The sequence below is a fragment of the Bombus impatiens genome, unplaced genomic scaffold (genome assembly GCF_000188095.3).
Source record: "Bombus impatiens unplaced genomic scaffold, BIMP_2.2 scf_0466, whole genome shotgun sequence".
Lineage (NCBI taxonomy): Eukaryota > Metazoa > Arthropoda > Insecta > Hymenoptera > Apidae > Bombus > Bombus impatiens.
Window position 1 is genome coordinate 317,856 of NT_176885.1, and position 16,459 is coordinate 334,314.

At 35.9% G+C, this 16,459-nt stretch overlaps 2 protein-coding genes across 8 annotated transcripts in view; both read right to left on the reverse strand.

The window, feature by feature from the left end:
• Positions 1–16,459, reverse strand: part of LOC100743982 (zinc finger protein 82) — a 60,587-nt gene that overhangs the window by 29,356 nt on the left and 14,772 nt on the right. The window contains exon 5 of one of the 7 annotated variants that reach the window (XM_033321594.1): positions 3,769–5,810. The exons of 5 other annotated variants lie outside the window; for them this stretch is intronic. In XM_033321594.1, coding sequence (XP_033177485.1) covers positions 4,124–5,810 — 1,687 coding nt within the window. In that variant the 3' untranslated portion in view covers positions 3,769–4,123. Of the gene's footprint in view, positions 1–3,768; positions 5,811–8,474; positions 10,623–16,459 lie in introns of those variants that run through there. One more of the 7 variants, XM_012387360.3, reaches the window with a different exon arrangement.
• On the reverse strand, positions 501–1,669 carry LOC112213085 (zinc finger protein 154-like). Its single transcript, XM_024368656.2, has one exon. It carries the CDS (start codon positions 1,420–1,422, stop codon positions 991–993), a length of 432 nt encoding a protein of 143 aa, XP_024224424.1. The 5' UTR covers positions 1,423–1,669; the 3' UTR covers positions 501–990.

The window sequence follows — 16,459 nt, forward strand, 5'->3', positions numbered from 1 at the left end:
GTCTGTGTGTCAGTGCATGAGAACTATATGTGGTTTATTCATATTATTTACAAAAATAATTGTATATGTATATGTAAGAAGTGAGAATATTTCAATCTACAAAGTAAAGTTTTGAATATTCGTAAAAAATTATTTCATATACGAATACTACTTGATGAGATGCTTTCTTCGATAGGAACGATTTATAATATAAATATATAATATAGAGTATAATATATGTTCATGATTAACATCTGAAATATATTAAAAATGTAACTTACTTTTGCGTCGTTTAATACACACTTTATTGTATAAACTTGGATATTTAAATGTCAGTATTTTCACATAAAATACATGAAACTATCAGTTTTCGAAACACTTTTAAATTTCTACACATAATGAATGAATTTTGCTATTTATTAAGTTCAACAAATCGTGTTTATATACTGATTGTTTGTAATTAAAAATATTAATTAAAAATGATATCTTTTTATAAATGTGTTTCAATCATTTAGAACAGATTATTTTCTGTAGATTTTATTATAAAAACAATAAGTTTTCTGTGAATACTTTAGGTAGCTTAACTTTATTTAGATAAAGTGACGTCTCACAGCAATTAACAATAAAGGGCATTAAAACATAGCATGCTTTAAATGCACGCATCATAATTTCTTCTAAAATTCATGCTTGTCAACAAATCTTTCTGTTGTGTTCTCTATACAATGTTAAAATATTCGTTTCGATTACAATCAGTCTCAATAACACTTACTATAGACTTACTATAAACATCGTTAGAATGAAGCGATAAAATCAATTCGTAAATGTAATAATTTTTGTGGTTCATATTTATCATTAATTACCATATAGAACAAGATTCTATACAGTGTTTCTCGCGTATATTTCTTCACAAGCATTTCTATACTCTCAGTAGTCTTCTTTTAGTTGAATTTTTCTTAAGTTATTTCTCTACGATAAAACCCACAATGTAGTCACATTACGATATTTCACGTTTCAAGCGTTAGAAAGTCTCATCAATATATTCTTCGCAATATCTGCCATGAACGTGGTTTCTCTAAACGGAGGAAGAGGCCCAGGATGAGTATTTCGATGTCTCAAGACACTAGATCTCTGCGTGAAATTTTCCCCACAAATATCGCATTTATAAGGTCTAATACCTTCGTGAGTGAGCACGTGTTGATAAAAATTGGTCGTACTAGGGAATGATCTCTCGCAAATGGTACACGTCGAGCTATGTCTATGTTTCATGATCTTGTGACTAGAAAGAGAATACGGCGAAGAGAAAACGTCGCATAAAGTGCACTTGAAACCATCCTTATGCATAAGCAGATGATAAGTGGTTACGAGTCGAGAATTTTTTACGGCAAACATCGCAACTATACTTGAAAGCGTTTCTTTTCGCAGTCTTGTCGTGCTGCCATTCATGGTGCGTGATGTTCTCGACAATCTTACCACAAATTTTACAGACGTGACGAGCGTTTAGATGCGTTTTTTCAATGTGATCGACCAAATCGATCTTCAATTTTAAACTTTTCCCGTACATAAACTTTGGCTCCACGTTGCTGTGCATGCGAATATGATGATACTTTAGTCCCGCTTTACGCTTGTATTTTAAATGGCATGTAGGACATTGTAAATACGGATAGTCTTCGTGAGTTATCTTGTGCTTTTCCAGGAGCAATTTCGATGGATACCATTTGTTACATTTGTCACAAGAATGAATTTGATGAATGATGAATTTGATGTTTCTAGGATGGGAAACTTTTGTGATTCTGTCTCGTCTTGTCTTTCCTTTTCCTCTTCTATTTCGCCCTTCAAAAAGTCAAATAGGATCTCTTTTGCGTGTTTATCTTCCTCCATTTCACTTTGATTTTTAATGTACTCAGTACATTGTACTCTACTTTCATTTAATGCTACTTGCGCCACTGGATTTTTGCTGTTTTCTAATCCTTTCAATTCGTTTTCGATCGATATCGTCGACGTGTCCTCTTTTTGCACATTTCCCATTTGTTGCATTGTATTATCAATTATTAACATTTTACTGTTTTCCTTTGACGTTTCATATAAATTGGATTTTTTCTTGATAGGCAGCACGACCTTTTTCATGTTCGATATAACACCACTTTTATCATAAACCGGTATCAAAATATTTTTAATCACGCTTAATCTGCCAGTGTTTGTGCTCTCGGTCGGCACCAACATTTTCTTAATCTCGTTAGTCACCGGATTTTTAACTGAAATCAACGCTCGTTTCATAATTTTTGAAGAATTTATTTTCTGATCATCTGGAATTTTTCCAACCGTATCGTTATTCGTTTCTATCAACGATGAATCACTGTTAACTAGATTTGAACAATCGCTAGTACTCATAATATTCTCGTTCGAAATTAAATCCACGTTCGTTCCATTCTGTGTTGTACTATCAGTTAAATTGCTTTCACTTTTCTTCAACGTTCGTGATTTATTCATTTTCTTAGAACTTCTTACAAATCTTCTACGTTTCTTCGCGTTTCGTTCGGAAATTGAATTAGCTTTTAGATCGAGAGGCACTCGATTAATATTTTTTTGGTCCGGGATTCTGCGACACAATAAAACGAGTTGTTGCGTCGGGTTTGGTGGCTTCGATTTTTCCGCCATCCGTGAATTCCTGAAACACCGATTCGTTCAGTTAGTCACAGGAAAGAATCAACGGTGCACAACGAGAACAAAAAACACTTAGAAATTGGGTGGATCTGGTTACAAAATACGGTTTCAAGTCTGTAACAATCGACGACCTTGTTTATTTATATTAAATTTTTCCTGTAGATCTTGTAAATGTTAGTTTGGGAAGATAAATGGACAAATAAGAATTATATAACGAATGTTTAACAATTATTAAAAAGGATTTAATTAAAGGAACAAATGATCCAGTACAAACAATAAACGCCTCGAATGTTAATAATGAAATTAATGTGAACCTGTAGTTCGTCGTATTTTAAATCAACAAAATTTCATAATTTCTCGAAAACATCTAAATTGGTAAAGCTCATTCTTTATCCACTCTTACAGTCACGGTAGAACTTACAAATGAATGCTTAACAATGCGTCATTTTCTATTTGCTCTCTTCGTCCTTTCTTCGTAAGAATTGTACTTTCTAACGATCTGATTTTTTACATTTCCTATTTACTCTTTTATTTTACAGTATTTATCCTCTTTACGATGAACTATATATAACATCATTAAGTCAAATCGACATTAAGTCGAATCATCAAATTGACATTTCGTCTGATAAAAAAAAAACAGTCACGTTGAAGTTTGTCTTACGCACTTTTTGGTAACAGAAGGATTAACACGTATAGGATCAATACGCATAGTAGAAACTTTTTTCTCATCGAATCGAAAACACCTTGAGAGATAACTTTTTTACTTCACTGTAAAACTGCGATAAGTTTTAAGTGAACAAGATTCATTAAAAAATGAAAAATGGAGATGACACTTTACGAACACGATTATCTAAGTGATAAAAGAAATAATGAACTTTGAAGTGTAATGCAATCGGATGAAATAAAATATGAATATAATAATGCTTGCTTAAATTCTAGTATAATTATTGCACTTAAATTCAAGTGAGATATACCGCTTCCCGTTAGTCAATATCTAGAAACTCGTCTCGTATTTCACATAGATTTTTTAACAAGAAACAAAAGAATATATGAACATTATATTAAAACTATAAAATTCATAAAAATATTTTTAAAAAAATGTTATTGGCAATTGGAATAAATTAGATCTATTTTTGTTCACTGTATTTTTCATTGCCAACATAGACGATATCTTATCTTGTAAGTTGATAGATCGCGATCAAATATGCTTTTCAATAAACAGGCAACAAACAATAAACAGAAAACAAAGTGCTCATTTCCCAAGACTTGCAACGAAAACGTCCAATTTATTAGAATTTAAGCGAGCATCGTTCCTAGATTCTGAAAAAGAAAGAAATTAATCTTGGCTATTCTTCCATAATTCCACCTTTTATCAAAAAGTATTTGTATCCCAAAATTCCACCATCAACTTTACATCAAGTATTGTACAAAATTGTACGTGTCAGTATTTTAATCTGCATAATATCTGACATCTTAACAAAAATTAATGTTCGTTATTTTCGAGTTTATTTAGTATCAAAGGAGGAGGCGGCAGATGACTTCCAGGATGCTTACGACGATGCGTCATCATGCTTCCTCTCTGAGTGAAACTTTGACCACATAAATCACACACATATGGTCTTTCACCAGTGTGAGTTAAAGTATGTAGTTTAAGCGAGGTTGATCTGGCAAATGTCTTTAAACATATTTTACACTGATACGGCCGTTCTCCAGTGTGTTTTCGAAGATGCAGCTTCAACGAATAGTTCGTGGTAAAATTCTTGCCACAGTGGGAGCACAGGTAAGTATGCGAGTGTAGAGCGACGTGATTACGAAGATTATGCTCAGAAGCAAATGTTTTGTCGCAAATGACACACTTGTGCTGCTTGGCCTCCGATTGGTTAAGCACATGATGATAAAAATCATTTCTGGATTGAAATTTCTTTTCACACAGCGTCCTTAACATGTCCAATCCTTCCTTAGGAGCTTTGTGCTTCATTAATAAATGATTCTCCAAGCTGTTCCACGCTTTGAATTTCCTAGAACAGATACTGCAATGATGCAGATAACTGGTTTTCTTGTTCTTTTCGTGTTTTAGTTCGTGATGCACGATATTCTTCACTGCCATGCCACAGAATCTGCAAATGTAAATTATGTTCATGTGCGATCTGTGGATGTGAAGGTTTAGGTCTAATTTTAATTTGAATCGCTTCTCACAGTAATAACACGTAAATTTGGGATCTATGTCACTATGTTCACGGGTCTGATGATTCTTTAATCCTATCGCGGTTTTGTACTGCATCTGACAGATGGAACACTGATAAAACGGAACCACATCGTGTGTTTTCTGGTGTTCTTCTAGAGTAAAGTCGGAGAAATAGCCTTTATGACACTTGTCGCAGCTATATGGTTTCTTATGTGTCTTGAGGACGTGCTTTTGCATTTGGTCCTCGTCTCTGAAACGCTTCTGACAGAATGGGCAAATGTTCTTTAAAGTGTCTAATATTTGATCCACTTCTTCCTTGAATACATCTGTCGATATATTGTCCAGTTCTAACTCTAATACTTTCTCTGTTTTCTGTTCTACCTTCTTTTTATTTTGTTTCTTCTTGGGCTCCTTTTTCCTTTCTGGGCTCCGCGTCCTTTTTTTCAATGACGTCTCCTGTTTCTCTTCGTTTTTTTTCTTCTCTTTTTTTTTACAATTCACCTGCTTCCTTCTAGTTTTATTTGTTAATAAAGTCTTTTTCTCAGTTTTCTTTTTTGGCGATAAACTCAATTCCGACTTGATAGGTACCATGACCTTTTTAATTTCGTAAGATATCGATCCATCCTCTGCTGAAAAAGGAATTAATACACTTTTGATTATGTTTAATCCAGACTCGTCCCTCACTTCAACAGGTACCAACATATTCTTAATTTCCTTCGTCACTGGATCTCTAACAGGCACCAAAACAGTTTTCACCGTGTCCACGATCGAATCATCAACTACTCCTCTTCCTAAAGTGGAACTATTATTGTTAACTTCGTCTTCAATGTCTCTAACTGTCGTCTGACTGTTCTCGTCGTGATATATTTCATCTTTCAAGGACATGGAATTCTGTATCGTGGGACTGGAAGCTGGAACAGTAACTTGGAACTGCACTCGATCATTTCTACCCTGGCCCAGGGACGTTTCTGCGATCGTAGACCTCCTGAAACATCCATTCGTTTAGTCAATCGTAAGAAAGCGACTAGTATGTTAATTTGGGGCAAAGGAAAAATAAGAAAGACAGGAAGGAGGATCGAGAGGATCAGAGTTGCAGATTGGTCTTCGTCGAGTTCGATGCCACATTTATTCGCATGATCCCTGTGTTCTGAGCTTTCAGGGTTCTATATGTCTTAAACGAAAATAGTGAGGAGCGTGATATGGATAAAAACAACGGTATGAGTATGTACCACATAGTGAGAACGATCGAGCGATTTCTGAAAAGGATTTAATTAAAGGAACAAAGAATTCAGTACAAGCAATGGATGTCGTCGAACATTGCACTGAAACAATTCGGTTTTCGGATTGATCGTGAATTTACACTCAGTATCACTACTTACATCAGTAAAATTCACAGCTTCTAGAACAACCGACGTTTATTAAACTCGCTCCCATTCTCTCGCTTTCTCTCTCTCTCTCTCTCTCTCTCCCTCTCTTTCATTCTGTTTTTTCAAAATCATCATGAAATTCGTAAGGCTCGATTCATATTTAACGATCTATACCGCCGTGTATTTGCACTGCTCCCTCTGTAATCCTTCTATCATTCACTGTACTTTACACAAACCGTTTGTTTAAGTACATTATCTTATGTACATATTCAAGTCTTATTAGTAACTAATTCGAATATTTATCGCTAACAAAGCAGTTCTTGCAGTCGGTTTTTGAACTATCATTTTTATATGGTTCTGTAAAAGCTTCGTTTATCTCCTGCGTATATTTCACAATATATTTTCTAATTCGAGACTTAACGATACAAAATAACGCTAGAGGCTTAACAGAAAAGGAATATTGTAATACGAACGGCATACAATCTCCCTCTGCAAAACTTTGACATTAGGTAAAGCAGCTTTCATCCAATTATAAAAAGTACCGTTATTATAAATAATTTCACCACTTGTCAAGCGAACGAGAAATACAGTTCCTAGTCATCAAGTTAGAACCACTTGCAGAAATTTCACGTTTTTCTCAAATTCATTTCCGCTTTATGAACTATGTCAGTTAAACGACCGTCTCTGTATATCCAAATTGTTAATAATTACAGAGACGAGCAAAAATATTGACACAGATCAAACTTTCTTGTAGAATTCTGTATAAATTCGTAAAACATATTTACTAAATCATAATTTATAACGTAAAATGCTGATGAAACGTTAGTGCATACGAAACAAATTGAAAAGAATTTATATCGTAATGGAAGCAAAAGAGGAGCTACACAAATATCATTATCAGATCTTTCATCATAATACCTTCATTAATTTAGATTGTATATATCAGCGAAATTAATAAAATGTGGTCCTATTTCAATGACAAGGGACTGTAGTTATACCGTAAGATTTACTATGCTGGAATAGCAAACGAAAGAAGAAACTTAGAAGCGCACTGCGAAGCGTTACGTAAACAAAGAGTTCAAACTCTTGAAAGCGAAATCTTAAATCTTCACATATGTCTTCCATGATATAATTCAAATTTTTCAAAATTCACTGAACTTTCCATCTTTCTGTGTATTCTAATTTCCACCAAACAATCTTCAATGCCCAGAAAACGCTATAACTTATGTCCATCGCTCTCGAGTCTGCTAAGAAGTAGAGGAGGAGGCGGAGGATGACTTCCGGGATGTTTTCGTCGATGCACCATCATACTACTTCTCTGAGTAAAGCTCTGCCCGCACAGATCACACACGTACGGCCTCTCGCCCGTGTGTGTTAATTTATGCACTCTGAGCGCGGCCGACCTGGCGAAAGATTTCGAGCAAACCATACACTCGTAAGGTCTCTCCCCTGTGTGTTTTCGACCGTGAAGCTTCAAAGCGTGATTGGTTGCGAATTTTTTACCGCACTGGGCGCACAGGAACATCTGCGAGTGTAGACCAACGTGATTACGAAGATTCTGCTCGGTAGCGAAACTCTTGTTGCAGATACTGCACTGGAACTCCTTCGGCGCGCTTTTTTGAATTCTATGAATTACCCGTTTGTGTGCTACCAAGTAGGATTTTTGGGAGTAGGCGTTGCCACAGAATTCGCAGATGAAGGTCTTTCTGCCTAGATGACTGGCCTTGTGGTCCTCCAGATCGTAATTAGACATGAAACCCTTGTCACATTGATCACAACGATAACGAAAATCACGCTGGTGAACTCGACGATGATGCATTCTTAATGAGAATTTATTTATCGTGGTGAAACCGCATACTTCGCACGCGTATTCGATACCACGGTGGATCTGAGTGTGGTTGGACACCTCTGAGGAACGTTTAAACGCCTTGTCGCAGATTTCGCATTTGTAAGGACGAAGATCGCTGTGCTTGATCATGTGACGCTTGTAGTCTCCTTGTCTGTCAAAATGTAACTTACAGGTGGAGCAGATGTATTGTTCTTGATCTTCGAATCTTTTATTCTTCCTCCTCTTTGTAGATGAATTTGTCAGTGAATCGTTGTCAGAATTTGTAACGTAATTTGGCTCCTTCGAGGTATGATCTTTTCTATCAGACGAAGGATTCACTTGCTCTGGCGATGGTTCTGACGATATGGGTGATCTTGATTCGAAGATCTTGATGGCCTGGTCGCCGCAGTCTTTGGATTTCGCGTCCCACTGTACGACCCCGAGAGTTCTGCAATCAACAACGTGATTTTTCAACATGTTATACGTGTTCGCATCGTTCGTCGAAACATCTTCCAAATCGCTGGTCGTTTCTTTAGTAATGACATACACAGGACGTGTCTCTAATTCTCTTTCTTTAAAGAGGATATAAAGGGAAACAATCGTTGACTCGCGAGAAACGAAGAAAGACATAAGACGTTGGTCGATCGGAGCGGAAAGTCGTTACGCACAATTTTTTCATTTTCAATGAATTGTTGTTCTTTTATTAAACATATAATAACGAGTATCAATATTTATACTAACATGGAACTTGCAGTCGGTATACTCTCGTAATTGAATTGCCTCGAATTGTCTGCTGTAAACCACGAATTCCTTCGACTCGTTACACAGCGAATCGGAACGCGTAAACGAAATAAAACTTGTTCGATAAAATAACACTATCTCTCAATAAAGAACTCGCTATCAGCTTATTAAAACGACAAACAAAATGAGCGAAAGAAACTGCAAGAAACATCGAACATAATAATTGAACGAGCAAATAATATAATTTCAGTCACAATTGTGTAGTAGTCAATTGAAAAAAGAATATGATAAATCGTTAAAACAAAAAGAAACAAAAATTCGATCAGTTTCTTTCATTCTTCGTTGGTCGAAGCTAGTCCACACGGCCATGCACATTTGGTTCGTCATCGACTACGACAAGATGCACGGTCGTCAACGAGTTACAGTTTTCGTGATGTCAGCACCAACAAAGTGACCAATCTCGATGACGACGACACGATGGTACCGAGAGTGGCTGCACTTCTTTCAAAGTTCTACCCTCGACGAAGAAGGCACTCAAATTTAAACGCAGGTCGACTTCTGGTGAGCTGTTAAGTTTCCCTGGCATGAGAAGCCACGGTTGCAGATCTGGCACACGTACGGTCGTTCTCCAGTATGACCTCGCCTATGTATAGTCAACGTGGATCTCTGAGAAAATGCTTTTGGACACTGGTCACACTTATACGGTTTTTCACCAGTATGCACCCTCCTGTGCATTCTGAGATTCTCTGAATCGGTGAAACCTTTACCACAGATGTCACAGACATATGGTTTCTCGCCAGTATGGATGCGTCTGTGTTTCTTCAAATGCTCGGCGCTGCTAAGACTTTTGCCACAATAATCGCACAAATACAGTTTCGTAGGATTGTGGCTCTCCTTGTGACGGAACAAGGATCTTTTGGTAGCCAAGACACGGCCGCAAATGTCACAGGCCGTGCTGGTTACTTTATTAGCCTTCATTTCAGGATGCATACGTCTGCAGTGAGCAGAGAGTTGTCGTCTCAGGTAGAAGGCACTACCACATAACTGACAAACGAAAGGCTTGTCGCCAGAATGTATATTGTAATGCTCCTGTAGATCTATCGCTTTACGGAAACGTTTGTCACAGTCGTTGCATTTAAAAGGAAGGTCCGCTTTATCCGTGTGTCGCAACATGTGAATGCTCAATGCTGCTAATACGGTAGTCTCGTAGTCGCATTCTTTGCACATGTAGCTGGGGTAGAAGTGAGTCTTCTCGTGCCTGGTCAGATCACGGAACAGACGGAACTTCTTAGGGCAGTGCTTGCAAGTTAGATCGCCAACCGTGTGTCGCATTAGATGCTTCTGGTAATTACTCTTATGTCGGAATACCTTGTTGCACGTTTTACACAGGAACTCCAACTCTGGTTTCTCTTTCTTTACTTTTAGCGTGGTCGAACGATTGGCTACTGTTGAAGTACTGCTCGCTTTGCGTCCACCCTTGCGACCTGTATGCTTCTTCATGTGTTTACGTAGATTTACATACGTTCTAAAGACTCTTCCACACTGGGCACAAGTGTTCTTGCGTTTACCCTTGTGCTCGATCTCGTGACTGTCCAACAGCGCCTGAGAGGCAAAAAACACGCCACACAGTTTGCAATGATAAGCCAATGGCAGATCCTCTTCATCGTCCTCGTCATTCACTTCTTGCTTGATAAAGTTTTGCTCCTGGTTTATCGGCAGAATGGTCGCGTTGTTGCCACCAGCCGCGTCCGCGCATTTAGCAGGCGTCGAACTCTCTGGATTCGCGTCCTTCTTCACCAGGTCGAGCTTCGTCAACATCGCCATCGGGTAATACTCTTCGGAGAAGGATAACTGGTTGTATCTGAAATATAAAAATTCGAAGGGACACATCAGTATCAGATGTCCTCGTTGAATAGTCGGAGTCTTTCCGCGCCCGGAACGCGTTTTCTCAAATTGTATACCTGGAAGAGATATCCAGCACGCTCTACGGTTTGCTTTCAATGTGAAGTCCCTGAATAGATTAACAAGTCGTAGACAATCGCATTATTAAAGATAGTTACACGTAAGTGAGTTGTGTGAAAAGAAACAATAAGTTGCGAAGATGGTATTTCGAAATTGCGTTTCTAATAATAAAAGCGATCTTGTTTGGACGATGTCAAATAGTTGTTTTATTTAACAAAATTGTACATGCAATAGTATGTCTTAATTAACTTGAAAAAATACCATGTTCCACATGATCGATTTACAAATTTTTTAGAGATCGACCGAGAGTTGCTTGCACTTTGCCCACAGACTCTCTTATTCTAAATTCGTTATGTACAATATCATAACGTAAACATAATACTGTAGGAAATATAACATACGAAAGTGATATGTTTCGATACATTACCCGAATGATGAAATTAAAAAGGTATTCTCGGCAGATTAGAAACAAAAAAAAAAAAAAGGAGAGGTACAAAAATATAATTGATGTTGTGCAACTTATAACTTTGGCACCAATGAACATTCCTTTTCATACAATTACGTCTTTAATTCATCGCACTTGAGAATTAGAATCGATAATATGCAATGAAAAATTTCAAGTATGATAAATGTATCATCAGGTATGAAAGTAGCGTTTAAAATTTCAACCTTTCTTCGGAAAACCTGGAAAATATCCCTTTAAACCAAAAGTTCATTTTCTGTGACTCTTTTTGTATAAACGTCATCTTTTATTGTCACTAATTTTTTAGAAACTTTCAAAGTTTTAGAGATCACTCCATTTGGTCCACAGCAACGTTCACCGTGTGCACTTTGTTGTGAGCGTTCAACGACGACCTGGAAACGAACGATTTGCTGCAAATCTCGCACTGGTACGGTCTCTGTCCTGTGTGATATCGTTTGTGAATAACCAACGTCGAGTGCTGCGTGAACGATTTTCCACACGTGTCACAAGTATACGGTTTCTCTCCGGTATGAGTTCTTTTGTGAACAACCAGGGTGCTCCTCTTGCGAAAAGCTTTGCCGCAGACATCACAGATCAACAATTTTTCCCCGCTATGAAGTCGAAGATGATCCTGAAGAGATCCTTTAGAAGATACTGATTTACCGCAAAGATGACAATCGTATTTATTTTCACCCATATGGGACTTTACGTGGAACACCAAAGAATTCTTATAAACAAACGTCTTGCCACAGAATTCACACTGGTGCTTCACAGGCTTGAAATTCGGATCGTGAACCTTCAGATGCTTCACCAAAGTATGATTATTCGGGAAAGACTTATTGCAAGAGTCACAAACGTGTTCTTTAGCTCCGTGTTTCACGTTCATGTGACCGTGTAATTCGGCGTTCGTGAAGAATCCTTTCTTGCATACTTCGCAGTATCTTGTATACTTGTCGAAATGGCGCCTCTGATGAGTAGTCAATTGGAAAGCTTGGACAAACGCGTGCCCGCACACGTCGCACACGAAATTCCTCTCTCGAGTGTGGATTCTTCTATGGACGGCTAGTGTGTTGGTCCTCTTGAAGGATTTCTCGCAGATATCACACTGATAAGGTCGAGCGTCGCTGTGAGACACTCGATGGCCTTCGTAAAGATTCTTTGTCCTGAAAAGCTTTTTACACATATCACACTGATAGAACGTCTGTGCCAAGGCATCAGGATGCTTAATATCGGAGACCGCTTCCTCTTTCATTGTTTCTTTGGATTCTTCCTCGCCGTTTGAATCGTTTCTGGTCAGACTTTCAATCTTTGCGCAACGAATTTTTGGCAATGTATTTTCACATTTGTACGTTGAATAATCGTCCTCTTCTTTTATGACTGAATATAAAATTATCGATCTTTCCGTAATCACTTGTTGTTGAGTTGTTGGTTCGATCCTCGAGTTCGACAGTGACCTGCGAAGAAAATGAAAAAAAGAGTGTCGTCAATAGCGATTTTTACTTTATTAGTTTAGATCTAGCGGCAATTTCGATTTTATGAGAGGAACTGGTATTTTATTAATAAACATTTAGGTTGATTTACATCTGACAGAATACACTGGATGTATATTAGGAATATTGTGGTGTTAGGCTTCGAATTACTTTTTACGTTTTCTTCTCTTCTTTCTTCTTCGTTCGGCTCTTGTATGTTTTATATTTCGTGTGTTTCGGGGACTTGTTTTATATAAGACCGTAATACTGTTAATAGCGTATTTATAAAATGAAAGTATTCGAATATATTTATGAAATGGAATGAAATTCGTTCTTCGATTAATAACAGTTATTACAAGGATAAAATATTCTTGTATTCCGTTGCTCGTATGAATATACAGAATATGTAATTTTTTATGGTAAATTAAAATTGTTTCTCGTATGATTGAATAAAAATCATTTATATTTCGTTCGTTATTCTGCCTTTTTGAAAAAAGTTTACAGTTTGTAAAAAAAATATTTGTGATAAATACAAATATACTTCAACCCTTAATAAAATTAACGAAAGTAAAAATGTACATATCTGTGATTTTTACAAAAATGATATTCATACATTTCGAGGAAAAATTAGTGACTATTGCATACTTCATTCTTAAAAATTATATGAAATAAAGAATAACAGAATATTGTTCTTAATCTTCTGTGTATAATTCTTATTTCTCTTTGCACTTACTTCTCGTATACATCTTAAAATACTCGTTTACAAAATAAAAACATAAAAAATGAACATAAAGTACATATATCACGTATAGTATACAAAAAAAAATAAATTTATTGAAATAAAGAAATAAGTATTCACTTATTTGCACATGTGCGTTGTTAGCTTCGAGAATGTGTATTTACATGGAAAGTTATATGAATGTATTAAAAGTTTTGCACTTAATACAAAGATAAGACATCCACGAGTGTTAAAATATAATTCGTAAAATTATGTTAGTAAAATATACAATCTCCTAATTACAATATAATTAATGTCTCTGATCCTTTTTTTTTATAAATATTAAGTATAGTGTTTTATAACTCTTAAATACAAACTGGTCTTGTATGTGGTATTTATACTTTCAGTAATTACACTTCTGTTATATTCGCGTTTTCTTTGATATTGCTAATTGCATATTTATTGCAATTTGTTGTATTTTATCACTAAGTTAGGCCAAGAATAATCTCGTTATTGGAAAAAAAAACGTATATATGCAAAGTAGATTGGGATTAGGTTTATATAATGTCATTTTTAAAATTAAAGATTTTTGAATATTATGGCACATTTTAAATTGCGAGATTCTACAGTACTATTACTTTTCGTTGGTAACAACAATTTTTTATTGTTACATATATATATATACTCAAATATTGCTATCAGAAGCTTATTTGCTACAGAATCTTCTGATATTCTATTTTTCTAATTCAAATATGTTCAATTTAATCAATTCCTAACTTAATTGATCCTCATTGCAATAATGCTTGATACAATTTATCAACGGTTTTATCGTTATCCTTTAACATTAGCATAATAGATTTATATTTGGAGTATTTAGTATTTGCACTTACACTTGTTTTCAGTGGAGAAATATTTCGCCACGATTATAAATATCTTACTGTGATTTTTTTTGTAAAAAAGATTTGGAAAGTACAGGTTGGTTTTGAATAAAAAATAACTATTACAAAAATTTGTCCTAATAGCGTGTTGACTGTCATATTGAACTTTTCTATAATGTTAATAACAATATATTTAGAAAGATTTTTAGTAAAATCCTTTTTAATCACAGTTTCTAAAAATAATTCTGTTCTAAACATACGAAAATAAATTAGATAAAAACAATTAAAATATTTTTCATCCTTAATCTAAGTTTTAAAATTCATAATGACAATCAGCACACAAAGATCTCATAGCACCTAACATACCTAATTCTCTACAGCAATATATCCTCTAACCAAATGCCTCATGCTCTCTACCATTCTACGTACCAAAAACCTCAGAGATTGGTACATGTATCTCTTGTTCTCAAAATACAATACCTACCAGTGATCTTATACAAACACACATCTCTTTTTGGTTCACTTCCTTTCGTTATGCGACTTCATATGCGAATTCAGTGAACCCTGCTGCGTGAACCTTTTCTGACATATCTTACATTCATACGGTCTTTCACCTGTATGCGTTCTCAAATGTACAATCAGATATTTTCGAACGCTGAAGGCTTTGCCACATACTTCGCAAACGTGTGGTTTCTCGCCAGAATGTATACGCATATGGATCTGCAGATAAGCTTTACTCGAGACTGATTTCCCGCATATCTCACACGTGATCAGGTTCTCTCCAGTGTGTATCTTAAGGTGCACTTTTAGAGCCGCCTTCCAGTAACTTTCGAAATTACAAATATTGCACTTGTGTTTCTCTCGTTCACCGTGAGACTTCATGTGCGTATTCAGATACGCAGCACTCGCATAAGGGGTGTTGCACACCTTGCAAACGAATGGTTTCTCTCCGGTATGTGTGAGTAAGTGTCTTTCCAGGGTTTGGTTCGTGTAGAAGCCTTTGCCGCAGATTTCACAGTGCGTCACATATTCCTCGTTATGTTTCTTTTTATGTAAACGAAGATCGTAGCCAGACACCTTCGAGATACCGCAGATATCGCACGTAAAACGTTTGTTGTGTTGCTTCAGATGTGTCTTTAAGAATTCTTCCGTTTTGAAGCATTTATTACAGAGAACACATTGAAAAGGCTTCTCCTTTTGGTGCACTTTGATCATGTGTTTCTTCAATTTCTCTTCATCCGCGAAATTTTTATCACATTCCTCGCAATGACCACCAGTTTCTTTGTAATTCCTTTCATGATCCTGTCTATGTTTTAGAAATTGAAGCTTCTTACGCATTTTTTTGTTACAGACATCGCATTCATAAATGACCGAGCATTTTCTGCTCTCGTATTTATTGTTATAATCTACGTTAACGTTCCCCCCTGTTTCTTCTTCTTCTTCTTCTTCTTCTTCTAGAATCAGTTTCATCTCCGTGTCGTTACTTTCTTCTAACGTGTCTGTTACTATCTCTTGATGACTGATCTGTTCGAACTCTTCAACCGTGCAAACGTCATTCTGATACTTGACCAGTTCCATATCCTCGAGCGTTTCTATCTGCTCTATTTTCGCTTCCTCCATGCGGATCTCCTGACACCTGCAATGGACAAGACTCGTCAACGTATGGAATGTAATGAGACGCAATTAACATGGTAATATACTTGTTCTCGAATAAGAAATTATCTTCCGCTTAGATACGAACCGATCACGGTATTTCTTCTGCTGTTGGTGGTTTAACATCGATAAAGATGTAATATACTTCGAAGAGAAAATTTGTAGGAAATGTCATGAAGCTTTTACTTAGAGTAAAATAAAAATGAGATGTAAAATTGTAGATACAATAGATTAAATAACTTATAGAATATATTTATAAAAAGTTATTATAATATGTATACAATTTTTAGGAAACTTTTGAAATTTAATATTGTTAGACTTTCATGTTTGAAATTATTTTCATATTCAGTACTCTATATTCGTACACATTTCTAATTTTCATGTCAAAGTTTTTGAAGAAATCATATCGAAAATTGATATTTCGTGGAAGTTATATATTTTAAAATATACTTCAATTTTAATGTTTGTTAAAGGCTATCTAACAGTAAATTCGCAATAGCCTATTAATTTGGTATTTATTGCCAACCAATTTGTTGCAAAGTGTAGCTATTTTTT